We start from the raw sequence: 27,740 nt of genomic DNA, 5'->3' as shown, positions 1-27,740 counted from the left end.
CCTGGGGAAACTGCCACATGGGTAAAATAAATTTTTGGTCTTTTGACAGACTCAATCTGAGCACATAGATCAGCCATTAGGATTCATGTCATTGTAGATACTGGCTTATTACGTCTCATCAATAAATCCATTATGTTGTGTTCTCCTAACTATTGACTGGAGCCACAAAGTATCTTCTTTCTTTATCTACCAGTTATAAGTATATTTGCATGCCAGGTAGCTTCGGGTATTTCTTACTTATCACAAGGCCTGAGTACCGGGGACATATTCTCACCTGATCGCAGCACGCACGGCTCTGTCACTTTCTTTCCATTAACGTAAGTGTCGGCCCCTTCACAAGGCTCAAGTGTCACCGCAACTGTGAGAAGGAACAAAAACACAACATTAAGTATTTCTTACTACAAATGATGTTCTGCATCACTGAGCTAAGACAATTTTTCAGCACAAAGTATTTGATCATATTACCTGAGCCGCAGATCATCATATCACTCCGGAAAATACAGTGCTCATCACGGATAAAGTGTCCACTGAGGACAATGTCCTGTCTCCTCTGTATTTCCTCACGTCCAACTCTGCCGAAAGAATTATGGAAAAATAATGCGTAGGTCATGTACCCAGTACTCCGTCCATTTATAAGGAAGCGATCAGAACTACGAGCACCACGTCTCTTGCTGAATAATCAAAAAATTCTGTGCTCAACCTTCTCTCTTCTACTACTATTATTTCTATCTCCTGGACTTCTTCTATGTTATTAAATGCCACATTTGCCAGTAACCAACCCTTTAAGGCTCTGTTCACATGAGCGTTTGGACATTCCGTTTGTTCATTTGTTTTAGGAAAAGGCAAACTAAATCCATCGTATGCAAACATAAGACGAAGAGGGTCGCACTAATTATGGGGTCCATTTGGTGGCCGGTTTTTGAAGCCTAAAAAATAAAGATACAGCAGAACTTTTTCTGCCATTCTAAAAAAACTCAATTAATGGGGCCCATCTGTTTTTCTCTGTTGCATACCTGTAGTAATGGATCACTTATGCAAGTATGGTTCTTAAAACAGAACGTACAAAAAGAAAGTCTGAACGGACAAGTGAACTAAAACCCAATAAGTGCAATAGGCGTGCAGTCTATTATAACTATACTGCCAGCTTGTCTCTCGCCTCTAATCCTTTCATGGGACGGAGCCAAGCAAGGTCTGGTATATTACATACATAAATATCTATATATATCTATGTAAATTCAGGGACCAGACATTTTCGGACAGTGACACACATTTTTGCATGAATATGAAACAAAGCAATCAAGATGTAATTAGTAGAGGTGTTAAAGGGAACCTGTCAGCACAGATTTCTCCTCGTTAGTAATGGCAGGGTAGTGTTATTTCCTATATAAAATGTTAGTTTTGCTATTTGCGGTGTTAACTCATATCAGATCTTTTCCACAGCACTGGACATTCTACTCATTGTCTGTGCTTTAATCACACACACCGCTCCTTTATTGACAAATTAAAGGGATTGTCTACTACTTTACAACTCCTTTTGAATGACCCAAGTAAGTTTAGCAAAATAAGAAATAAATGATACTGGTGCCGCTCCGAGCGCTGTGCCACGATCGGCGATTTTATGTCATGTGATCACTGTAGCTGTGAAGGCTGCAGCCCATCAGCGGCCACTGATAGGCTGCAGTGTGCACATGACATTAGCAATATCACCAGATCGCCAGGGGACACAACGTTTAGAGCAGAAGAGCAGCACCGCTCAGGAAGGCCAGTATGCATTTTTAAAATTTTACTAAGGGCATCAGTATTGGAAAACACTTTAAAGGGAATCTGTCACCAAGTTTTGCAACCCCAACTGAGAGCAGCATAATGTAGGTGCAGAGACCTTGATTCCAGCAATGTGTCACTTACTTGGCTGCTTGTCGACGTTTTGATTAAAAGGTGCAGATCTAACGATTCTATGAATGCTGAGCCCTTTGTAACCCTCCTCCCCAACACACACCACTGATTGGCAGCTTTATGCATACGCTGTGTATAGGCAGAAAGCTGTTATGATCAGGTGACCTTGGAGCAGCATGAAAACTTTCCCTGGAGTAGGTGGTAACTATACTGACCGCAAACCCTGATCTTAACACCGCAACTAGAAGTAGCCGTGGGGTGTGCCTAACAAAACCTAGACACCTCGACACAGCCGGAGGACTAAATACCCCTATAGATGGAAATAGGAATACTATCTTGCCTCAGAGCAGAACCCCAAAGAATAGGCAGCCCCCCACAAATAATGACTGTGAGTAGTAGAGGAAAAGACACACGCAGGCAGGAAGTAGGATTTAGCAAATGAGGCCACACTAGCTAAATAGGAAAGAATAGGATAGGATACTAAGCGGTCAGTATTAAAAATCCTTCCAAAATATCCACAGCAGAAAATACAAAAACTCCACCATCTAACTAAAGATGTGGAGCGTATATCTGCAACTCCAGAGAATCCAACAAGACTGAGAAAACACGGACACAGTCTAAGCTGGACAAGAGAATCACAAAAGAATAGCACAGAATATAAGCACTCTGCAAGTGCGCCACAGAAAAAGATACAAACACTTATCTTTGCTGAATTGGCAGCTAAACAGGAGAAGCCAGAAAGTGATCCAACACTTTCCAAGAAATATTGACAACTGGCAATGACTAATGAGTCCTGCAAACCTAAATACCCCAGTCAGATTTGCAATCAGCAGATACACCTGTCCAGGACTGCAGGCCAGGGACAACTGCATTACCACCTACAGCCACCGGAGGGAGCTGTAAGACTCATGCTGGTGTGGTAGATGGAGGCAGGTATATCTCGCCCAGGTGTTTGTCCTATGTGAATTAGGCCACTCAGTATCTTCAGGGTGCTAATGGGTTAATGATTGCAGGAATAAAAGATGACCAGCTGGGTGTTTCCAGTGTCTGCCTGGGGCACACAGATTGCCTGCCTGTGTGAGACAAACGTGAGTGAAGAGCTCTGCTCAAGATCTGTATGATGTTAGCTGGGTGGGAGAAGCCCCCCCAGTTGTTGAGATAGCAACGTATTTGTTTAGTTAGTGCCGGACAGGCTAGGGTTTATTTTTATGTTTTGTTTTTTGTGTTGCTTTCACGTTAATAAATCTGACCTGAGGTCAGCCTGCTCAGAAACCTGCTGTACGCCTCAGATTCAATGCACAAACCGCGTGTCCTTTGACCCCAGCAAAGGCGATCCCAGAGTGTTTTGTCACATTGTGGTGGAGAACGCGGGCATACCGTGGCACAGGCGACAGCATGGAAGACGTGGTGAAAGCCTTAGTACAGTCCACTGCCGTACAGCAGCAGGCCACTGCCGCACAGCACGAAGCTAATCGCTTGATGGCCGCACAGCTGAAGGAGTTACTGGACATGACGGTTGCAGACCGCCAACTTCTCCAACAGGTGGCGCAGCGCCTGGTGAGCATGCCTGACGCTGACCCGGAAGCAGAGTCCAGAAGGATCCATGTGAGTCGATACTGGCAAAAGCTGACTGCAGAAGATGACGTCGAGGCATATCTGACAACTTTTGAGCGGACGGCATTGAGAGAGAAGTGGCCGAAGGCACGATGGGCCGATTTGATTGCCCCGTTTCTCTCCGGCGAGGCCCAAAAAGCTTACCATGATTTGGACCCGGAGGTCGCTCAGGACTTTGAGAAGCTGAAAGCTGAGATCCTGGCCCGGCTGGGTGTGACGACGGCTGTCCGTGCACAGAGGGTACATCAGTGGACATACCAGCAAGATAAACCAGCGCGGTCTCAGATGTTCGACCTGATCTACTTGACAAAGAAATGGCTGCAACCCGAGGTACTGACAATACCCGAAATAATCCAGCAGGTTGTCCTGGACAAGTACCTGAGAGTACTACCCCCAGCGCTGAAAAGGTGGGTAAGCCAAGGAAATCCCACGACAGCGGATCAACTTGTGGAGTTGGTCGAGCGTTATTCCGTGGCAGAAGGACTTCCCGACGACACCGCCAAACCCCGGACTGTGCCTCCTCCTCGTGGAACCGGTAAGACTGTTCCAGGGACCACGGGTGAAGGAAAATCGCTTAAAACTGTGGGGGAGGAGTCCGGGACTGCTCGCACTCCGAGACCAAGAGTATTGGACGGTGGTCTCAGTAGGGGACCTGTTAGGTGTTTCCGCTGCCATGAGAAGGGTCATGTTTCTGCGAACTGTCCTGTTACCGCTGAACCCATGCAGTGCGACGTTATAGACTCTAGAAAACGCATGTCTTTGGTTACACAGCTAGTGAGTGTGAATGCGGGTCAAAATGATACAGTGAAACACCTGTGTGAATTATCTGTTGATGGGAAAAATGTTGTGGCATTACTAGACTCTGGAAGTGTGGTGACTCTGGTGAAAGCTAGTCTGGTGGCACTTCCGTCTGGTCCGTCTGACAAGTTTTCTGTGACGTGTGTGCATGGTGACACCCGCTCGTACTTAACAGCGGTCATATGGATTTCTACTCCCTATGGGTCAGTGCAGCACAAAGTGGGACTCGTTCCCGCATTGTTACATGATGTAATCCTGGGCAGGGATTTTCCCTATTTCTGGCAGTTGTGGGAGAATCAGTTACTCCTTCACGGTAGCTGTACCCGTGAATCTTCTCCCATGCCATCTGGAGGTCCCGAGTCCCTAGAGGAGACCCCACAGGAAGATGTTGCTGGGGAGGTTAGTGAATCTAACCTTCAGTACCCCTTCTCCGTCATGGCGGGGGAAACAGAGGAAACTGAGGAACCTCAGCGAGAGGCGGAGGCAGACAGCCATCCGGCACCCTGCCTGCCAGATTTGGGAGTCCAGGTGGATGACTTCCACAGCGAGCAAATGAAAGATCCTACCCTGACTCCGGCTAGGAAAAATGTAAAAATGATAGATGGGGTACCCGTAGAACCTGACACTAGGCTAGCGTACCCGTATATGGTTCTTGAAAATGATTTGCTCTACCAGGTAGAAAAAAAAGGGGAAGACACAGTGCAACGGTTAGTGGTACCCAAACCTTATCGGCGGAAGGTACTGGATTTGGCCCACGGACATATAATGGGGGGACATCTGGGGGTACAGAAAACCACAGAAAGGATATTGCATTGTTTTGTGTGGCCTGGAATACATTGTGATGTGCGTAACTATTGTGAGTCCTGTCCAGAGTGCCAAATCGCGGCCCCTAAATCTCAGTTCCGTAGCCCTTTGGTACCCCTTCCTATCATCGGGGTCCCTTTTGAGAGAATTGGGATGGATTTGGTTGGGCCCCTTCCCCGATCCGCACGTGGGCACCAACATATCCTCGTCATCGTGGACTATGCCACTCGTTACCCGGAAGCCGTCCCTTTGCGTAACACAGCTACCAAGACGATCGCCAAGGAATTGGTACAAGTGTTTAGTCGGGTGGGAATTCCAAAACAGATACTCACCGACCAGGGGACTCCCTTTATGTCGAGGGTAATGAAGGAGCTCTGCAGGCTCTTACAAATAGACCCGTTGCGTACGTCTGTCTATCACCCTCAAACAGATGGCCTGGTTGAGCGCTTCAACAAAACCTTAAAACAGATGCTCCGGAAGGCGATAGACAAAGATGGGAAGAACTGGGATTACTTGTTACCCTATTTGCTGTTTGCCATTAGGGAAGTTCCCCAGTCTTCCACAGGATTTTCGCCTTTCGAACTGTTGTACGCCCGTCGTCCCCGGGGACTGCTGGACGTCGCAAAAGAAACCTGGGAAGGTCAAGTCACTCCCTTTAAAACGGTGATCGACCATGTAACACAAATGCAGGATCGTATTGCCGCTGTCATGCCCATTGTTAGGGACCATATGTTACAGGCCCAGGGAGCCCAGAGGCAAAGTTATGATAGAGGCGCTAAGGTCCGTACATTTGCACCCGGCGATAGGGTGTTGGTCCTAATCCCTACGGTGGATAGTAAATTCCTGGCGAAATGGCAGGGCCCATTTGAGGTCCGAGAAAGAGTTGGTGAAGTGAACTATAAAGTGTACCAGCCGGGTAAGAGAAAACCGGAACAGATTTATCATGTGAATCTGATAAAATCCTGGAAAGACCGCTCTGCCCTAACGGCGGATCTGCCCCGTCCGGTTTGTTCACCTACTGTACCAGAGGTGCAGGTTGCTGAGACTCTCTCAGAACGACAAAAATCTGAGGTTAAGCAATTTTTGTTACAGAACCGACAGTTTTTCTCCGAAAAACCTGGCCGGACGAAGTTGGTGAAACATGAGATTGTCACAGAGCCTGGCGTCACTGTTCATGTGAAGCCCTACCGGATTCCGGAAGCCCGCCGTGAAGCCGTCTCCTGGGAAGTGATGGCAATGTTGGACTTAGGAGTCATTGAGGAGTCACACAGCGCCTGGTCCAGTCCAATTGTGTTGATACCTAAACCGGATGGCTCCATCCGGTTTTGTAATGACTTTAGGAAACTGAATGCAGTTTCTAAATTTGATGCGTACCCTATGCCCCGGGTCGATGAGTTGATCGACCGGCTTGGTAAAGCCCGATACATTACGACCCTGGATTTAACAAAGGGGTACTGGCAGATTCCTCTGGCCGAGGCGGCCAGAGAGAAGACGGCATTTGCTACACCGGAAGGTCTGTTCCAGTATGTCTATATGCCGTTTGGACTTCACGGAGCTCCCGCAACATTCCAGAGATTGATGGATCGAGTCTTGAGGCCTCACAGACAGTACGCTTCTGCCTACCTGGATGACATCGTAATATACAGCATGGACTGGGAAACTCATCTCCAGAAGGTACAAGCCGTGATTGATGACCTGCGAGATGCAGGTTTAACGGCAAACCCCAAGAAATGCCACATCGGGCTTGAAGAAGCCCGATACTTGGGCTACGTGATTGGCCGAGGAGTGGTTAAACCCCAGATCGAATACAGGCAATTCAGGGCTGGCCACAACCAGTGAACAAGAAACAAGTGCAGGCTTTCCTGGAGATTGCCGGCTATTATCGCCGGTTCATACCCAATTTTGCAGCCATGGCTACTCCCTTGACGGATCTTACCAAGGGGAAGGGTTCCGTCATGGTCAAATGGACCTCAGCTGCTGAAGAGGCCTTCCACAGCCTGAAACGGGCTTTGTGCTCTCAGCCCGTACTAGTGACTCCTGATTTCAGCAGCGAGTTTGTGGTACAAACTGATGCCTCTGATACTGGTGTCGGAGCTGTACTTTCCCAGGTGAGGGACGGAGTCGAACACCCGGTCCTCTATCTCAGTCGGAAACTGAATGTACATGAGCAGAGGTATGCCGTGGTTGAAAAAGAGTGCCTAGCCATTAAATGGGCTCTCGACTCCCTCAAGTATTACCTGGCTGGTAGGAAGTTTAGGCTGGTCACAGACCATGCCCCTCTCAAGTGGATGCACCTCCACAAGGACCGTAATAGTCAGGTAACCAGGTGGTTCCTTGCCCTGCAGGCTTACTCTTTTACGGTGGAGCACCGACCTGGGGTGCAGATGGGGAACGCCGATGTCCTATCCCGAGTGCACTTTTTCAAAAGTGTTCTTGCTCGACCGGAGTGGTCTGAGCAAGGGGGGGGGATATGTAAGACTCATGCTGGTGTGGTAGATGGAGGCAGGTATATCTCGCCCAGGTGTTTGTCCTATGTGAATTAGGCCACTCAGTATCTTCAGGGTGCTAATGGGTTAATGATTGCAGGAATAAAAGATGACCAGCTGGGTGTTTCCAGTGTCTGCCTGGGGCACACAGATTGCCTGCCTGTGTGAGACAAACGTGAGTGAAGAGCTCTGCTCAAGATCTGTATGATGTTAGCTGGGTGGGAGAAGCCCCCCCAGTTGTTGAGATAGCAACGTATTTGTTTAGTTAGTGCCGGACAGGCTAGGGTTTATTTTTATGTTTTGTTTTTTGTGTTGCTTTCACGTTAATAAATCTGACCTGAGGTCAGCCTGCTCAGAAACCTGCTGTACGCCTCAGATTCAATGCACAAACCACGTGCCCTTTGACCCCAGCAAAGGCGATCCCAGAGTGTTTTGTCACAGAGCCCAAAAGCAGAATTCACAACAGAAAGCTAACAATCAGTGGTGGGAATGGGGCTGGACTACATGCCAGCAGGTTTACTAGTCTTCTAGTGATAATTTCCTGCTAATAAAACATACATTTTATAAAAACTACAGCAAACAGACCGGTAAGTGATAGATCGCTGGTATCGGGGTTTCTACCCATACATTATTCTGCTCTTGAGGTGGCAAAAACCTGGTGACAGATTCTCTTTAAGGAAGATTGGATGTGAGTACAGTTCAGACATTGTCTACAGTAAGAATAGTCCATCCTATTCTTCATATACCGTACTTATACAAGATGGTGAGTATACACTATTGTAGGCCATGCCATGAATTGTGTTCATGCAACTTCAATGATAATGTCAGGTATTGTATACTTCTATCACATCTATAACTTATCATGTGTCTGTTCTCACCTTGTAATGCCATCTTTGATGTAATACAATAGACACTCAGACATTAGAGGATCTTCATTGAGATTTACAAGGTGAGGAGTCTGAGAAAAACAAAAAGAAAAGTAAAGAAGACATCAAATTTAATACGATGCAATAACAATGGACATTGCATATAAAACAAAATAGTAGGTAACGAAGCACGTGTATGACACAGCAAGAGGACTTGTGCTGACATATATGGATTACCAATTAGAACAGAAAAGAGATAGGTGAAACACAGAAAGATACAACGGCCCCAATACATCCAGCAGTTTACATTAGAACTCTGGCACGTGACTGCTTAAAATTTAGCAAAATTTTTGTGCAAATCAAAACTGCTTCAAAATTTGGCGACTTCAGGCATTTTTACACCATTCCCTGTCAGCTCGAGTGGAACGGAGCTTGGCTAAGCCGCCTGAAAAATTTATCATAATTTATACCTACAAACTGTCTTAAATTTGGCCGGAAATGTCCGCCAGCTCCTGACTAAGGTAACATTTCTGGCAGAGGTGCGCGGCATTTGCCAGATGCGCCTAATTCATTGAGAGGCACGCAGTTTACCAAGACTTACATAGTACAGGTTGGCGCTAAGCCTTTTAGCACAGTCTACTGTACAATCTCACACTTTTGCACCGTTGTACATTTATCAAAGTTTTGCAGAAATGTGATATTGATGGCCTATTCTTGGGATAGGCAGCTAATCCCTGATTAATGGGTGTCCGACCACTAGCACCCACATGGATCAGCTAAGTGACTGGTCTGTGGTTCTCTAGCATATGCCATGTCTCCTTTCATTCTTTTCCAGGCACATTTTATATCGCTGTGTTTAGTATTGCAGTTCAAATGCATGGGACTGAGCTGCAATTCCAAGGACAACAACTGCAAAATGAATGATGCTATGCAGGTAAAGCTCTGTTCACATGTCCGTTTATTTTTTTCTGTCCAAAATAGATAAAACTGAATTTGCATCCTGTGTATGACTGTTTTAAGTGGAAGCAAAGGACACCATTTTTTTGGAATGGAAGTGTCACAATTCCTCCTATCTGAGTGTCTGGAAGCAGTGAACGACAGTTCTGTTGTCCTATCTAGGACAGGGGCGTGCTGATCTGTTAGTATGGTAATGGACAGCTTAGCTGTCCAATCGGATGCTAGGGCGTGCCGAGCTGTCAGTGTCTAACTGTCCAATTAGGCCCAGGGTGTGCCGGGGCTTCACCCATGTGTCACTTGTCCAGTGTAATTACCTGGCTTTTTAACCAGCTCTCTGCCTTTGATTGCTACCAATTGTAGCTTTGCTCATGAGGTGTGCGCACTGTGCTCCTTGTCTGGTATTCTGATCTTGTTGCTCGATCTAGGATTTGTTCTGACCATTCGTTTGCCTAGCTCTTTTGTTGTGATCCACTACTTTCTTGGAGTATTGGCTTCAGACTGTTTCCTGACCATGCCTTCGTCTCACCCCTCTGTCTACGATGTACTCTCTTGGCTTTAGATCTCGAACCTCTTGACTACCCAGCGTCACAGCTTATCCGTGAGTAGTGACTAGAATCACAGGAAGAATAAGAACATTTTTTTTCCATTCTAAAAAACTGACACCAAATGGAAACTAGACTGACCCAATTAGTTTGAAACAGGAATGCACAGGATGCTAATTCTGTTTATCTATTCTCTTTGCTCTAAGCGGGACAGAAACACAAAAAATACATGTACATGTGACCTGAGACAAAAGAATGATGGGGAATCCAGCAAGTGCTGAGGATGCTTCATTCACCTAGCTAGTATATGTGTCCCTCTTAATGAACCCCAATATTAACAACTAGCCTAAGAATAGGTCATCAATACGAAAGTCCCAGAAAACCATTTTAAAATGAAAGTTCATAGTATTTCAAACTGTATAAAGAAAGACTTGCGGAAAAAATGTCCTAATGATTCATATGACATTTGGTATTCACCGTATTATACATGCACAATACACTGAAGAAAAGAAGAGGCTGGAGGTAGAAGAGCACACCAAACCTGCACCAACCTCTTTTGGGGAATAAACCCCCACAAGTTCTGAGTACATTTCCAGAGGTGCAGAGATGATCTGATAATCCCATGGAATGAGAATGTAAGTGATTGGGACATAAAACAACGTAAATAATACAATGGCAACATAAATATTCACAACCTTCGGCTACGTACACAATTGTTTAACATTTTATTCTAACATATATTTGCTAGGTTAGAAAGATGTAAAGGAAAGACACAATAAAGTGACCATGTACAATGGGATTTCACAGTGTTTACGGCTAGTTAGTAGCTGGTTGTGAAGAAATACAAACTGTAAATTATTAAAATATTAGTGACAATAATTAAGTTTTCTATGAATGGGAATCAGACACTATGTGTTCACAATTCTTTTTCATGTGGCTAAATGGAAATTAAAGACACATGAGCAAATCAGCAGTTCTTTATTGATTATGGCCCTCCTTAAAGGGGTTTTCCATTACTATCTGACCCCCATTCATATGTTCTAGCTCTTAAACAATAGCTTTTCTAAAATACTTTCATAACCTACACTTCTTCAAGGAGCTCATCTCGTGGTGTGTCACGTAAATTTTTTGTTGACATACAGGTATGCCCCTCACCTTTGCACAGCATTTGGATGGAATAAGTGGAGCACATCACTCTGCTCCTGTTGCAAATGACTTACAGCACACCTGTACTCCAAGGTATCGGCAGGGTCAGTCAACACCACACAAGGCAAGTGCAGATGACGAACTCCACTGTCGTCTGCACCATCTCTGCCAATGCTCTGGTGCCCAAATGCAGGCCCTTCCATTGATATCCGCTGCAATGTGCTTTCTAAAGACTAGCACAAGACAATGCTTGTCAATTGAACCGTCTGGCACTCCAAATCATTGGCAGGGTCACTGCAGAGGATAGTGAAGTCTTTCATCTGTGCATGCGTGCTCAGACACAATGTCAATCGTTTAAAGAAGCACTCCTCTTCCTCCCAATCATCATATTATATAGCACTGTGTACTTACAATTGCTCATTTTGTCTTTCTACACAGTTAATTCATCTCTTTCTATGCTCTATGTAGAAACAGGAAGTCTCTTGTCCCAGCATTTATCATCCCTTCTTCAACTCCTGATCCAGCTTTCCCTCCTCTCCCATGCCAGGGAGTTTTGCAGTGACTTATGACTCACACAGGGAATATTGACCTCCTGTTTCTATATAGAGCTTATAAGGATTCAACTAGTCCGTTTTTAATCACTTTATATCATAGACTTAATGGAACAGAGAACAATTAACTAGGTAGAAAGGCAAAACGAGCAATTGTAAGTACCCTGTGCTATATAAAGATTACTGTAATATATTAAGAGGATAAAAACTTTAATGGGAGGAGTGCTCCTTTAAAGGCACCTCCGCTTCCATCAGGAACAGAGTGATGTCCTCTTCTCATTCTGTCCAGATCTTGTCCCCGGATGAGGGGCAGATTGGAAGTAACAAGCAAATGCCTGCATGTCAACAAAGGATTACATGGTCCACACCGAGATACGATATGGAGGAAGTGCAGGGCATGAAAGTACATTAGAAAAGCAAAGCTAAGGGAAACCCCTTTAGAGTTGACAGTTTAAAAACAATTGCACCACAGGTGCCCCAGTGGTGCCTGTGTCATCCATCATTCAGCATGGTTATATGTATGAGCATGGGAACATCTGAACTTATTTTCAGCAAGTCCCATTCTGTATTTGGGTGTGAAGACTAAGGTGTTGATGAGCAGTTACACTTCATTCTGTTCAGTGCAATTAATAATCTTTGATGCATTATCAAGATATTCAATAAGACTACTGTATCACTGGCTTATCCAACAATTTGTTATTTTCCTGTTACTACCAGAGGGGAAAATGTGAAAAAAAAATAAAAATAAATAAGGTTAATCTTATCAGGTGGATACAGTCAGAATAAGACTCATCTATCTAAACACATCACTGGTTACTTAGTGGTAAAATGCTGCCAATAAACAACCAGGATATCACAAAATACTCTATATGTGTTTGATAATTTCTTCCATGTTGCCAACTACAACAGACTTCCATAATACAACCACTGAATCTGTTTTGCAAAAAAAAGTGTTTTTTTCCCAATTTGGTCTTCCAAGCAGGTAGGCTAATTACAAACTGATCCTGCCATTCAGTGCCTTTAAACATTTTAGCCAACCTGAATATAAGGGAAATTGAAGCAATTATGCAACATAAATACAATTTTCTGGCACATGGATGACACTTTGCGTGGATAAATTACTGCATACATATGCTAGCTTGCTTTACCTATACCGCATCGGATTTTAATATGTTCAGTTTAAAAAAGTTACATCATCATGTCTCATCAAGATGACCCCAGTCCATATGCTCTATCTGGGGTTACATAGACATAATTGAGAGGGGTTCCCCTGTTTATCACAACCTTTATGTGCCCACGAAAATTCTTAGCACAGGCAAGGAAGAATTAATCACAGAGGCAGCCCAGAGACCCCTAAGTTTTGAGTTTGTCAAAAGACATGTGGGAGACTCCCCAAATATATACAGGTCAGATGAGACCAAAATTGAACTTTTTGGACATTAAGGTAAATTCTATGTATGGAGCCAATCCAACACAGCTCATCACCCCAAGAACACCATCCCCACAGTGAAACATGGTGGTGGCAGCATCATTCTGTGGGGATGTTTCACGGCACTCAAAATACAGTGAAAGGACAAAACATCAGCATACAGAAAAAATTATAAAAACAAGGTCAACGCGTTTCCGGTGACTAAGCACCCTTAATCATGATTAAGGGTGCTTAGTCACCGGAAACGCGTTGACCTTGTTTTTATAATTTTTTCTGTATGCTGATGTTTTGTCCTTTCACTGTATTTTGAGTGAAATAAATTATGGATTTTTCACTATTTCGTTGAGCTGGATCTCCTTCTCTTTCCTGTTCGTCCACGCCCTGACACAGCGGTTCCGTGCTCCGAGCTCCTGGGAATGTCGGTATGGTGAGCTGGATTTTGTTTTTCCATGTTTCACGGCAGCAGGGACAGGGAAAATGATCAAAGTCAAGGAGAAGATGGATGATGCAAAATACAGGGATATTCTTGAGCAAAACCTGTTTCAGTCTGTCAGTGATTTGAGACTGGGAAAGAGGTTCACCTTCCAACAAAACAGTGACCCAAAGCATACTGCTAAAGCAACACTCGAGTGGTTTAAGGGGAAACGTGTAAATGTTCTGGAGTGGCCTAGTCAAAGCCCAGATCTTAATCCAATAAAGAATCTGTGGTCAGACTTCAAGATTGCTGTTCACCACAGGAAACCATCTAACGTGAAGGTGCTGGAGTAGTATTGCCTTGAGGAATGGGCAAAAATCCAAGGGGCAAGATGTGGAAAGCTCATAGAGACTTATCCAAAGCGACTTGCAGCTGTAATTGGCGCAAAAGGAGGCTCTACAAAGTACAGTTATTTTCTCCTATTTGTTGTTTGCTTCACGAAAAAAAAGAAAACCAAATGTTCACAGTTGTAGGCATGTTCTTTACATGAACTGATGCAACCCTTAAAAAAAAACTGTTAAATTCCAAGTTGTGAGGTACCAAAACGCGAAAAGTGTCAAGGGCTGTGAATACTTTCGCAAACCATTTTATGTTGTTCAATTAGTCTGCTAAAACTACATGTGGTCTGTTCTTATACAAGTTTGGAAGTCTCATACCCATTCTGCCACATTGTAGTGTCAGGCAGTGTACACTAAGCTCTAAGCTTGATAACAGTGTTCGGTAGTAGCCAGTCTTATCGTTTTTCATTGGTATTGTTATTGTAGGGGTCTCTCTCAAGCAGCCACTTGGAACACGAAGCCACAGGGTTTTTTCATATCACACATGGAATAGTGATCTTTTTCCACTGGTAGCACAGTACCAAAAGAAACCATAAAACATAAAATCCCAAGCCTTGTCCAGACACTAACTAAACCTTGACAATTCATACACAACTGATCTAGTCTCAGTTCAGTCACACAAAACAGCTGTCGTATAAAGCAGAGGTCCCCAACCGCCGGTCCGCGGACCAGGACCGGGACGTTGGGGTTTTTCAGCCGGTCCGCGGCGCCGCTGACAGCTAGCTTCGTGGCCCTGCGCCTGGTCAGAGCACGCTCTGTGACAGCTCGCAGCTCCCGGCAGAGAACATTATGCAGGACGGGGCGGGGCGTCAGGCGGGTCTTAGTGACACAGCTCTCCTGCGCAGCATGGTGTGTTCCTGACGGGGTGGGGCGGCAGGCTCTCCTCACTGACACGCCCAGTGGCGTATCTAGGGGGGCACAGCCGGGGCGCAGCCGGCAGGGGGGCGCAGTCGGGCCGCCTCATTCGGCGGTCCGCAGTGTCTCCCCCGGCGGCTGCATTCTGCCGCCCCCGGTCAGGGAGTCAGCTGTTCTCTGTGCCGACTGTCAAGCTGACAGCCGGCACAGAGAAGCTGCAGAGCGCCGGCTCCCAACAAGTGCAGAGGTGGAGGGGAGCCCCTGCAGGGTGGCTGTGACGGGCAGGGAGAAATCCCTGCAGCTCCACTGCCCAGCGATCTGTCTTCCTGCTTCCTCTCACACAGACGCGCCGCTGGATGACGTCATCATTCAGCGGCCGGCTGTGTCAGAGGAAGGCAATGAGATGCTGTGGGAGAGTGCGAGGAGAGGTGAGAGGGGTGTGTGAATGTGTGTGTGAGAATGTGTGTGTGAGAATGTGTGTGTGAATGTGTGTGTGTGATTGTGTGTGTGAGAATGTGTGTGTGTGAGAATCACATTCTCATTATAAATGTCATAATTATATGATAAGTATGCACTAAGCTCCACCCCTCCATAACTCCACCCCCATATGACCAGAGCCCCGCCCCTGCCCCACCCCCACCCCACCGGGCCATGGAAAACTGGTCTTGCTTAAAGCCGGTCCCTGGTGCAAAAAAGGTTGGGGACCTCTGGTATAAAGCAACCACTGATATTGCATTTTGGTGCACACGGCCTGTGCTGTCTCTTTTCAGAGAAATTCTGGCTTGTCTATCTCTTTAACGCCAACACAACCCACTCTGCTCAGCTTCCCCCAGCTGACTGACAACAGTGAAAACATGGCCTGGTTCTAGTCATAGCTATCCAAGTGCAACTAATCAGGACCTGGGGTGCTAGGATTTAACCCTAGCCTACCTGGTTTTGCTACAGTATGTATATAATTGCGTGTATAGATATGATAAAATGTTGTATATGCTGCATTAAACAAGATCAAATAGAAACATTGCTGTCAATAAGAGTCACAAAAATTCCTACATTTACCTTTTTAGGTGAAAATACTCCAAGCGTTCCTCCATCTTCTCTCATGGCCACACCCATCTCTGCTAATAAAGCCTCTCTATAAGAACAAGAAGACCAGCATATTATCAGACTATACGCAGGTCTCATTTGCACAGAATAATTATAATTTTATTAGAAAATAAGAACACACGTGTTTGTGAATAAGTATAGGGTCATTATATAAAAAGCTTTCATGGTCAATTTGTCAATTACCTGTCCATACGTATAGCCTCAGTGCGCCGCAGCTTCTCCTCCCATGTCTCATTTAGCTCAGCAATGATTTTCTCGGTTTCCTGATTTACGAGAATAAAAGACACTGAAATAATACATTTTCATTGTGTACAATATTAGCCAATACAAAATTGATGTCAGTATAAAGCAATGACATAAATTAAAAGGGTTCCAGCAGTATCTTCACTGACAGCAAATGGTGGGCTGATCATAGAATGTTTGTGAACCTGTTAGATTTTGATCATATTGTATATATTATAAGTACTCTTCACATTTATAGCAAAATTGATGCACTGGCTTATTAAAAAAGCATTCCCATCAAAGTTTTAGCCTCTTAATATATTGCAATCATCATATTATATGGAATTGTCTACTTACAATTGCTCATTTTGCCTTTCTACCCAGCTAATTCTTCTCTTTTCTCCATATAGAAACAGGAAGTCTCTTTTCCCTGAATGAATCATTCCCCTATGCAACTCCTGACCCAGCTGCTCCCTCCTCCCGCCTGCCGGTGACTTTTGCAGTGACTTATGACCCATGCAGGGAAAATTGAACTAACTAGGAAGAAAGGCAAAAGGAGCAATTGTAAGTACACAGTACTATATAATATGATGACTGCAATATATTAAGAGGATACAAATTTTGATGGGAGGAGGAGTGCTTCTTTACATACATTGTATTAATTATTATGTCAGCTATGGCTTAATTACCTGGTCCTCAACTGAACATAAATTTTGCTTTCTTCAATTTAAATAAATACTAAATTCTGTTCACGGTTTTTGAAACAGAGGTACAAATCCCCTGCATAGCAATAAGGATAAATTGCACTTGTTGCTTTCTATAAGGGTAGGGGCACGCAACTGTTTTCTCTCCCAATAAAATTGGTATGATTTTTCTGATGAGAATCTGATCAGAATGTAATCAATTCCCACTGGAGAAGAAAAAAAAAGTTTAGCCACCTTCTCCTTATGTCAATTTGTGAAAATCGGCCCAAAATTGATGTAATCCGAGTGCAGTCCAATGTTTTCCACGGACCCATAGATTTGCCAATTTTGATCCAACACTCAGCTCAAGATTGGACATGCCACCAATTTTTTCCTCAGACCACTTAATCTGAGGAAAAAAATCGAACATGTGCACAGCCCCATAGAACTTAAGAGTGTTCGTGAAAATCACAGATAGCAATCGTCCAATATAATCAGTCGTGCGCATGATCTCTAAGTGTCATTAACTGGAACCTGCCATGATGAAAATAGGATCTGATCTGCAGGCGGGTGTTATAGAGCAGGGGGAGATGATCAGATTGATAGGCATTTTTGTGGGAAAAGATTCAGTAAAACTTACATTTTAATGATTGAAATCCTTAGTGTTTATCTGCACAGGGGTCCAGTAGGTGGTCATCACTGACAGTCTTCCCGTTAAAACTGAGCGTGCAGAGGTAGCTGTCAATCATTCAGTAGGACCGCCCACTGTACTCATATACATTCAAGCACCAGGGATTTCAGTGAAAAAAATGCAAGTTGCATTGAACCTTTTTCCGACAAACCAATATTATATATCATTCTGCTCAGCTTCTCCTTCTTTATAACATACCGGATGCACAATGTAATAAAGGAAGCATAAGAGCTTATTACAAATCCAATATACAATACAGTCAAAAATAAAAGCTCCAACTATTGGCAGAAAGAATATATTTTTTATGCCTACATAGGATATTTAATCAGATAGAATAAATACAGAGACAAAAAGCACAAAATAGGATATTATACTGTAACCAAGCGGCATAGAGTGAAGGCTGCTGCAGGACCACCAATGGGATACAATAGATGCAATAGATGAGGAATACAGTGGTTCAGAGTCCATACTGCTGAAGGTCCAAAATCATGATCACACACAAAGATGAAGAAAGAATGTGGTTTATTTCGTCAACGCGTTTCAAGGTTTTCAAACTTCTTCATCAGGACAAAACAACAATTGTGGTTTTGTCCTGATGAAGGGGTTCGAAAACCTTGAAACGCATTGATGAAATAAATCGCATTCATTCTTCATCTGTGTGTGTGATCATACTTTTGGACCTCCGGCAGTGCGGACTCTAAACCACCCTATTTCTAGCACTGTATCATAAAAGAATGAGCTACGATACCTATGACAGGCATCAGAAAAGTCCTGAAGAGATACGTAATATTTTAAATATTGATAACTACGATATTATTTTTGACGTACATGTGTCCACCATTTCCTTTCTGCAAATTCTAAATTCTAAAAATGCAGATACAATACATTTTTGTGAAATACTTGTAAAACTCTAGAGAGGCGGCAATTTACATCGCAACCACTGGCCACATATAGATACATATAGCATAAATATCTCCTAACAGAGTATCCATTTGTCTCTAGAATTGTCAAGCCAAGAGGAAAGGTAAGAAGGACACATCCGTATAGCAGGTTGCATACCTTGAGTCTCTCAATAGCCTCTTCGCTTCCAGGTGTGAATGCAAGACGCTCATGTAGGCTGCAGACAGATGCAGCTCGACTGGACAAACCAGACATAGAAGATGAAGGACTCATACCCGTTAGGGCATTCACCGCTGTGAAGAGATTGTCAGGGGGATGACGCGTGTGTAGTACATTGGCGTTATCCAGAGGACACACATCTATAAAGAGCAGAAGCCAGAGAGAGGGGGGATACCGATCCAGAAGGACACGGGGAAGGTGCAGACGAGAAGGGACACAGATGGTGCAATGTAATGTACAAAACAGTAGAAGTGATAAGATATAGCGATATGAGACAAGATGAACAATAGGAAAAATATAGGATAGTTAGAGAAAAGGAAGGCAAATGTTAAAAAAGAAAAGGTCATGTTGTACAAAATAGATATGTGAAAATGCAGTAAGAATCAAAGCAGAAGAAAAGTACATTGTAGTCCAAGGTATGGGGCAGCATAGAAATAAACAAAAGATGCATAGAAAAGTGAGGATTTAGGAAAGTTTGCAAAAAGTGGAAGGATTCAGGACAAGCAGGGAAGCGAGAAAAGAAATCTTTGTTTGGATGTTGTAGATACATCATGTGAGAGGAGACAAGGAACCACAAATATAATGTATCATGTGATACATCACACGCCTCACCAGTGTGTACGATGTATCATATTATTATTTGCATTTCAGAATTACAGATAAAATAAAGATGGTAAATTTGCATATTAAGATGAACCTCCACCTACTGTACGAGGAGAACTGGGAACCCCTGATCCACGGAGCCTATGTTTTTTAGTGTATCCGTACCCTCCTCTGTGTCTGAGCTCAGCCTGGAGCTGTGCGCTCCTGTCTCCTGAGCTGTGCACCTCTGTCTCCTGAACTGTCTGCTCCTGCCTACTGAGCTGTGCGCTCCTGTCTCTTGAGCTGTGTGCTCCTGTCTTCTGAGCTGTGCGCCCCTGTCTCCTGAGCTGTGCGCTCCTGTCTCCTGAGCTGTGCACTCCTGTCTCTTGAGCTGTGCGCTCCTGTCTCCTGAGCTGTGCACCCCTGTCTACTGAGCTGTGCGCTCCTGTCTCTTGAGCTGTGTGCTCCTGTCTTCTGAGCTGTGCACCTCTGTCTCCTGAGCTGTGCGCTCCTGTCTCCTGAGCTGTGCACTCCTGTCTCTTGAGCTGTGCGCTCCTGTCTCCTGAGCTGTGCACCCCTGTCTACTGAGCTGTGCGCTCCTGCCTACTGAGCTGTGCGCTCCTGTCTCCTGAGCTGTCCACCCCTGTCCCCTGAGCTGTGCGCTTGTTTCCTGAGCTGTGCGCTCCTGTCTCCTGAGCTATGCGCTTGTAATGACCAGAAAGGCAAATTAATCAAGGTAATATGGAGAATATTAAGGCAGATGCACCAAAAGATACACTAATTCAGCAGCAGCTGAAATCACTGTGCCACTCAAAGGTCTCCTGAGAACTACAACAGACTAGTAAGAAATTTACCTAACAGGCAACTAAAAACAGGAACAAGTGTAAATTGAATGTAGTGTTATTAAGGGAGCCCCTGGAATGGCACATTGAGTATAACTTACACAACTCTAATATAAGATACACCTCTAAAGTAACAATTTAACACTCTGAGCAGAGATACCCGGGTATCTATAACTATGGTACCGTATCCTGAAATGGATTTCCTCTCAGGCAGGAATCCGCACAGGCTGCAGCCAATCCTTATCTTCAGCGCCAATAAGTTACAGCAAGCTCCTCTTGTCTTGTCGGCCGATGCCGAGCCCAAACGCCGGGGACTTAGTTAGTGGTCTCACGATGTAGTCTCTGCTTCTGTAGCTCCTAGGAATGCTTCCACGACAATCCGTCCGTCTCTGTATCAGCAGTCTGTCCAGACTTGTTTCTCCACTCAATGCACAGGGAATCCACAGACTTCCAAATTCGTACTGGGTTCTTAGCAAAGTCTCCGTCTTTTCTTAGATAAAGGGTTAGCTCTTCTCCAGGAAACGTTAGCAACACAAGTCTCTCACAGAGTTAAACAAAAGGTTAGCTCTTCTCCAGGGGAACGTTAGCAACAAAAAGTCTCTCAAAAGCTTCTTTTCCTCCAAAAACACTTGCAGTAAATCCACACAGTCTCTTTTTAAGATCTCACAGCAGCTTCTCCTTTTCTTCCCGCCTTTTCTCTCTCAGCTCTCACTTCCTACTTTCACTTTTACACTCGAGACACTAGACCCCACCCCGCAGCACACATTGTCTCTGGGAGGTCTGTCCTCTGCTGCAACAGGCAAAAACCACAGGGTCCTAGTGCCCTCTCAGTGGGACTACAGTTCACCCTCTTACATGCCACCCCACTAGAGGTTGGCGTCCTCGACATACCTTCCCACTCAAATTCATCTTGAGCATATCGCTGAGGCGGTATTCCTGCCGTAGATCGTGTAGTTCTCCTGAGTCCTACATCAACAGGTGCGACCTTAGAGGGAGCTAGAGTCTCTTCCGTGGTCGTGTTAGTGGGCGTAAGTGGAGTTGTCTCCTCCTGCGGCTCGATGTCCTGTGATACAGCGTCAGGACCAAGCAGTTGACCTGATGCACTCTCCTCAACAACATCCTCCATATCCCCAACATTCTCATCACCCGAGGCCAGATCGGTCACAGGGGGCAAATAAGCAGGCGCAGGAGTAAGCACACCATCAAACTCAAGATCATTCAGAGCTTCCGCCCCTTGGAACATGGCCTCTGGCTCTAGGGAAGTAGGCGCCGAATCTTCAAACCAGCACCGTTGTAACATGTTACGATGCAAATTACGGGTTGGCCCCCCTGTCCCCACCGGTTCGACCTCGTACACTGGAATCTCAGGGTTCACCTGTTTTTTTATCAGATACGGTATCGCCTCCCATCGGTCACTCAGCTTTCCTGACCGTCGTTTTGTCCTCACCAACACTCTGTCCCCCGGAGAGAACAGCTCTGTTTGTACAGGTCGCGTGTCCTTATGGACCACCTGTCGAAGGCGGTCGCCCACCACCTGATGCACCACCCTCAACCGCCGCCGATGCTCTCGTACCCACTCGGATGCAGTCCGAAGGGGGGCGGAGGAGGGATCTGGCATGTTCAAATCCTCAATGTCTCGGCCAGGTCTACCAAACATCAACATGTGTGGTGAGTAACCAGTAGTACTGTGCACCCTGTTATTGTAAGCCCACATCAATTCGGGGAGATACTCAGGCCAGCATGTCTGTTGCTGACTCTCTAAGGACCTTAACATTTGCAACAGGGTCCGATTAAAACGCTCACACGCCCCGTTACCCTGAGGGTGGATAAGGCGTTGTTCTCGACTGCTCGATACCATAGACCTGGTGCAACTCTTTCATCAGCGTCCCCTGAAAGCAGGCCCCTTGATCTGAATGTATTCTCTGCGGACACCCGAACACTTGGAAGAAATGTCGGCACACTGCCTCAGCCGCCGACTTGGCCGTCTGATCTCTTGTCGGCACCGCTACAGCATACTTGGTAAAGTGATCTGTCATCACCAGGCAATAGGAGTACCCTGACGTAGAGTACCCTATCAACACGTAGTCAATCATGAGTAGCTCCAGTGGAGCTGAAGTCTTAATAGACTGTGTGGGAGCCCGCTGCTCAGGGCTTTTGTTGAGCCCACAAATTCGGCACTGCCGACACGCGTCGGCCACCATCCCTCCCAACTCAGGGCAGTAGAGGACTCGCTGCAACCACTGAAGTGTCTTTTCACTTCCAAAATGGGCCCCCTTCTCATGCGCCTCACGAGCGACCACCGGCCCCATCCCCATAGGAATTATCAGTTGGTACCGATGCTGCAGCTCCGATGGCAGGTACACCTTACGATACAAAAGACCTTGCTCCACACACAATTTATCCCATTGTCGAAGGAGTTTCATTCCTTCCATGGACAACTGAGCCTTGTCCTCTGCACTGGGCCTTGTTTTGTACCCAACGGCACACAAGTGCAATGTCCGGACACTCATCCTGGACTCTTGTCCAATCTGAGGGTGTTTTACCCAGGACACAGGGCATCCCGGTGGCCACCCCACTTGAGTGTACCACACTTTGGAAGCTAGGTATCTGCCCCAAAGCTGGAGTTTCAGTATCCTCAAGTTGTTCGTCAACATCTTCCCCGGATGACCCAAGGGGCACCCTTGACAATGCATCTGCATTGCCGTTCTCTCGACCAGAGCGAAATTTAATGCGGTAATTGAACTTGGCCAGTCTGGCGACCCACCGCTGCTCCAACGCCCCCAGTTTTGCATTCTCTAAGTGAGCTAGCGGGTTGTTATCTGTCATGACTAGCACCTCAGCTCCTGTTAGATACTCGGCGAAGCGTTCTGTCATTGCCCACACCAGGGCCAGCAATTCCAGCCGGAATGAGCTGTAGTTAGCCGGATTTCGCTCAGAGTCTCTTAAAGATCGGCTGCCATAAGAAATCACTCGTTCTCGGCCGTCCTGCACCTGTGCTAGTACTGCCCCCAACCCATGAAGACTACCATCGGTATACAACAAAAAAGGGGTGTCAAACCGGGCGTAGGCCAGCAATGGGACACTCGTTAGGGCGGTTTTCACTCCATCAAATGCCTTTTTCTGTAGGGGCCCCCATGGAATGGGGCGATTTCGAGGACCCAGCGCTGTCCCTCTCAAAAGTTCATTCAAGGGACTCACCACTTGTGAGAATTTAGGCACAAACCCGCCGATAGTATCCTGCTAGGCCCAGGAAGGCCCGCACTTCTCGCAGGTCACAAGGAGGTGGCCACTCTTGTACCGCCTTAATCTTACTGGCTAAAGGTAGTACCCCGTCCGGGGTCACCAGATGCCCCAAATATTCAATCTGGTTTCGTAACAGTTGACATTTTTTTGGCTTTATTTTCAGGCCGTAGCTCTTGAGCCGCCGGAGAACTTGACGCAGCTTCTCCAGATGATCTTCAAATGAGGTTCCGAACACCACAATGTCGTCTAGATATATCAGGACTGATTCAAAATTTAGATCGCCCAAGCAATGTTCCATCAGGCGTTGGAAGGTTCCTGGGGCGGTAGCGAGGCCAAAGGGCATCCGGTTGAACTCAAAGAGCCCCATTGGCAAGACAAACGCCGTCTTGGCCCGATCTTTTTCAGCCATTGGGACCTGCCAGTACCCGCTTGCCAAATCCAACGTTGAGAAATACTTGGCCCGACCCAGGGCCGACAGGGATTCTTCAATACGGGGTAAAGGATATGCGTCCCGTACGGTGTGGGCATTCAATTTCCGATAGTCCACACAAAATCGGAGTGTCCCATCCTTCTTGCGGACCAAGACTACAGGGGCTGCCCAGGGACTCCGGCTCTCTCGGATCACTTGGTTGTCCAGCATACTGGCCACCATGCTCTTCACCTCTTGATAGAGCGCCGGAGGAATTTGACGATATCTTTCTCTAATGGGTGGAGTATCCCCCGTTGGAATCTCATGCTCAATCGTCTGGGTACACCCGAAGTCCTCTACATGTCGGGAAAATGTCTCTTGATGTTCCCACAAAACTCTCTCCAACTGCTCCAACTGCACGGGGGTCAGCTTCTCCCGATCCACTCCCATCTGCTCCATGATCACATGAACATTCCATTCCTCCGTAGGAGGTTCAGTCCGGCCTACCTCGACCGCGAATGTCCAGGATGACTGTTGGTCTGGTCGCAATTCGAACCCTGCATTTTCCGGCACCTTCTCTGCCGGCACGAACAGTTCAGCCAGTATGGTCCCAGCGGGAATTGCAACAGCTTCATCTAAAACATTGATGCATCGGACCGGCACTCGTCCATTCTTCACAATCGCCAAAGACCGGGCCACATGTACCTTGGCAAATGAGGAACCCTCTCGGGCGGGCTCAAGTAGCACTTCAAGCCCATTCAATCTCTGTGCAGCTCCCACAGGCAGCATTAAGAGTTCTTCTTGTCTGGGTCCCAGCAGGATCGGGGCCCTCGAAGTCACTCGGACCCGGCCCACCCGGCCACCTGGGACCGCACTTTTCAGCAAGTCGCAACTCAGCACTAGACGGTGTAGAATTCTCTGTGTGGGTCGGTGTCTTGTCGCACGGGCCCAGTATCGGGGTCCTTCACTGGCATACATCTGGTGATTCAAATCTCGCAGCACGTTCATTCCGAGCGTCACTTCCATCCCTCTTCTAGGGGGGTGATCCACCAGTACTACCCCTTTCTGCCCCAGCTCTTGACCAAACATTTTTAGTTGCATCCACACGATCCCTTTGACTGACAATTGACCATTATTTGCGGCGGTCAATCGTATCACTCGGCCATCCTCTGGAATCACTAGTCGACTGAAGTATCTCTCATATACTTCTAGAGGCATTATAGTACATTCGGATCCCGTGTCAACCAAGCACCTCATCTTCCGCCCTTCAAACTCTGCTTCTATCACTGGACTACATGCAAACAAATCTTGTTCATTCCGTCGAGGGCTTTGTGTGGGTGGGGCCGCTGCTGCTTGCCCTCTCATGGCAGCGGCCGGAAGTTTAAAGCCGGCGACGGGGTTTCTGGGGCTGTAAGCGCCCGGCAGTAACGCGAGATGTGTCCCTGGCGGCCACACTTCCAGCAGGTGATTGTTCCTCGTGGGCGAGGGCTTGACTCATTCTGATAGGACGACCTGGCCATTTGCGGGGTCACCGTTCCAGGGGGTGGGGCAGGAGGTTCCCGTGAGGGGGTAGAGGCGGGATCAACTGTCAGTTGAGACAATTTCAGCTTCAACTCCTTCACCTCAGCACGCAAAGCTTGTACCACGCTTACAAGCCCCTCTCCCCCCGACCCTGATGACACACCTTCCTCCAGCTGGGCACTGTTCACTGACCCCTCGGGAACATAGGCTGATTTCTCTTCCCTTTCCACTGCAGCTCGGTAAATCTGCCAGAAAGATAACTCTGGTGCAACCCGGGCCATTTCCAACAGCTTGTCCCGGAGAAGTCTATGGGCTAAACCGGTGATGAATTGGTCCCGGAGCAAGCGGTCTACCTCCCGGAATGCCCCCATGGCCCCCGGGTCTAGTCGCTGCATCTCATTCAACATCTCTTGTAAAATATTAGAGTACTGCATCAGGGACTCACACTCTCTCTGGGGACGATTAAAGAATAGGGACCGAAGCTGGGCCACACGCGCTCGGCCCCCCAAACTCCCCTCTAACAGTTCCAAAATCTTTTCTAATGTATCCCTCTCTGATTCTGGGCGCACCATCACCATACGCCTAATATCACCCTCCAGTGCATTTAATGCCAGCTCAGCACGTAACGCGGGGGTCAAATTACACATGCGCAGAATACTCCGGATTCTCTCAGCCCAATCTTGCAACGCCATATTGCGCCCATCGTATTTCGGCATGTGCTGAAGTAAAGCTCCTACAGGCACATACCCTCCCGGAGTCGCAGCGGCCGCCAGGGGAACCCCAACCCCCGAGGAGGATGCGGATACAGCGGGGTCATTTCCACCCTCGCCCTCGTCCATGACAAACACTGGATCCCGTCGACTACGCCAAAAATGTAATGACCAGAGGTCCGAATAAGATCCAGTGAGTCACAAACCAAGACCAAGGCAGAAATCTCCAACGGTATTTACTCAAAGGCAAATTAATCAAGGTAATATGGAGAATATTAAGGCAGATGCACCCCAAAGATACACTAATTCAGCAGCAGCTGAAATCACTGTGCCACTCAAAGGTCTCCTGAGAACTGTGTACTACAACAGACTAGTAAGAAATTTACCTAACAGGCAACTAAAAACAGGAACAAGTGTAAATTGAATGTAGTGTTATTAAGGGAGCCCCTGGAATGGCACATTGAGTATAACTTACACAACTCTAATATAAGATACACCTCTAAAGTAACAATTTAACACTCTGAGCAGAGATACCCGGGTATCTATAACTATGGTACCGTATCCTGAAATGGATTTCCTCTCAGGCAGGAATCCGCACAGGCTGCAGCCAATCCTTATCTTCAGCGCCAATAAGTTACAGCAAGCTCCTCTTGTCTTGTCGGCCGATGCTGAGCCCAAACTCCGGGGACTTAGTTAGTGGTCTCACGATGTAGTCTCTGCTTCTGTAGCTCCTAGGAATGCTTCCACGACAATCCGTCCGTCTCTGTATCAGCAGTCTGTCCAGACTTGTTTCTCCACTCAATGCACAGGGAATCCACAGACTTCCAAATTCGTACTGGGTTCTTAGCAAAGTCTCCGTCTTTTCTTAGATAAAGGGTTAGCTCTTCTCCAGGAAACGTTAGCAACACAAGTCTCTCACAGAGTTAAACAAAAGGTTAGCTCTTCTCCAGGGGAACGTTAGCAACAAAAAGTCTCTCAAAAGCTTCTTTTCCTCCAAAAACACTTGCAGTAAATCCACACAGTCTCTTTTTAAGATCTCACAGCAGCTTCTCCTTTTCTTCCCGCCTTTTCTCTCTCAGCTCTCACTTCCTACTTTCACTTTTACACTCGAGACACTAGACCCCACCCCGCAGCACACATTGTCTCTGGGAGGTCTGTCCTCTGCTGCAACAGGCAAAAACCACAGGGTCCTAGTGCCCTCTCAGTGGGACTACAGTTCACCCTCTTACACGCTCCTGTCTCCTGAACTGTGCGTTCCTGTCTCCTGAGCTGTGCACTCCTGTCTCCTGAGCTGTGCGTTCCTGTCTCCTGAGCTGTGCACCCCTGTCTCCTGAGCTGTGCACCCCTGTCTCCTGAGCTGTGCACCCTTGTCTTCTGCTGAGCTGTGCGCTCCTGTCTCCTGACCTATGCGCACCTGTCTCCTGAACTGTGCACCCCATCTCCTGAGCTGTGCGATCCTGTCCCCTGAACTGTGCGCTCCTGTCTCCTGAACTGTGCACCCCTGTCTCCTGAGCTGTGCGCTCCTGTCTCCTGAACTGTGCGCTCCTGTCTCCTGAGCAGTGCACCTCTGTCTTCTGAGCTGTACACCTCTGTCTCCTGAACTGTGTGCTCCTGCCTACTGAGCTGTGCGCTCCTGTCTCTTGAGCTGTGCGCCCCTGTCTCCTGAGCTGTGCGCTCCTGTCTCCTGAGCTGTGCACCCCTGTCTATTGAGCTTTGCGCTCCTGTCTCCTGAGCTGTGCACTTCTCTGGGGTGGTGAGCTGATTGAGTTGAAGAAAATTATTTTTTCATATCTTGATAGTTACCTTTTGTTAATTAAATTGCATTAAGTTTCATCCTGCAATCTTTATTTCTTCATTCTT

General features: G+C 46.5%; 1 protein-coding gene across 6 annotated transcripts in view; it reads right to left on the bottom strand.

The window, feature by feature from the left end:
- KIF1A (kinesin family member 1A) overlaps nucleotides 1–27,740 on the bottom strand; it is a 280,148-nt gene that overhangs the window by 114,692 nt on the left and 137,716 nt on the right. For 3 of the 6 annotated variants that reach the window (XM_069727733.1, XM_069727735.1, XM_069727736.1), the window contains exons 14-19: nucleotides 18,514–18,713; nucleotides 16,042–16,121; nucleotides 15,811–15,886; nucleotides 8,474–8,553; nucleotides 466–572; nucleotides 275–358 (exon numbers count right to left, since the gene is read on the bottom strand). In XM_069727733.1, the coding sequence (XP_069583834.1) occupies nucleotides 275–358; nucleotides 466–572; nucleotides 8,474–8,553; nucleotides 15,811–15,886; nucleotides 16,042–16,121; nucleotides 18,514–18,713 (627 nt within the window). The remainder of the gene's footprint in view (nucleotides 1–274; nucleotides 359–465; nucleotides 573–8,473; nucleotides 8,554–15,810; nucleotides 15,887–16,041; nucleotides 16,122–18,513; nucleotides 18,714–27,740) is intronic. The other 3 variants (XM_069727737.1, XM_069727738.1, XM_069727739.1) reach the window with 1 other exon arrangement.

Source organism: Ranitomeya imitator, chromosome 5 (genome assembly GCF_032444005.1).
Source record: "Ranitomeya imitator isolate aRanImi1 chromosome 5, aRanImi1.pri, whole genome shotgun sequence".
NCBI lineage: Eukaryota > Metazoa > Chordata > Amphibia > Anura > Dendrobatidae > Ranitomeya > Ranitomeya imitator.
This window is presented reverse-complemented; position numbering and strand designations above follow the sequence as displayed.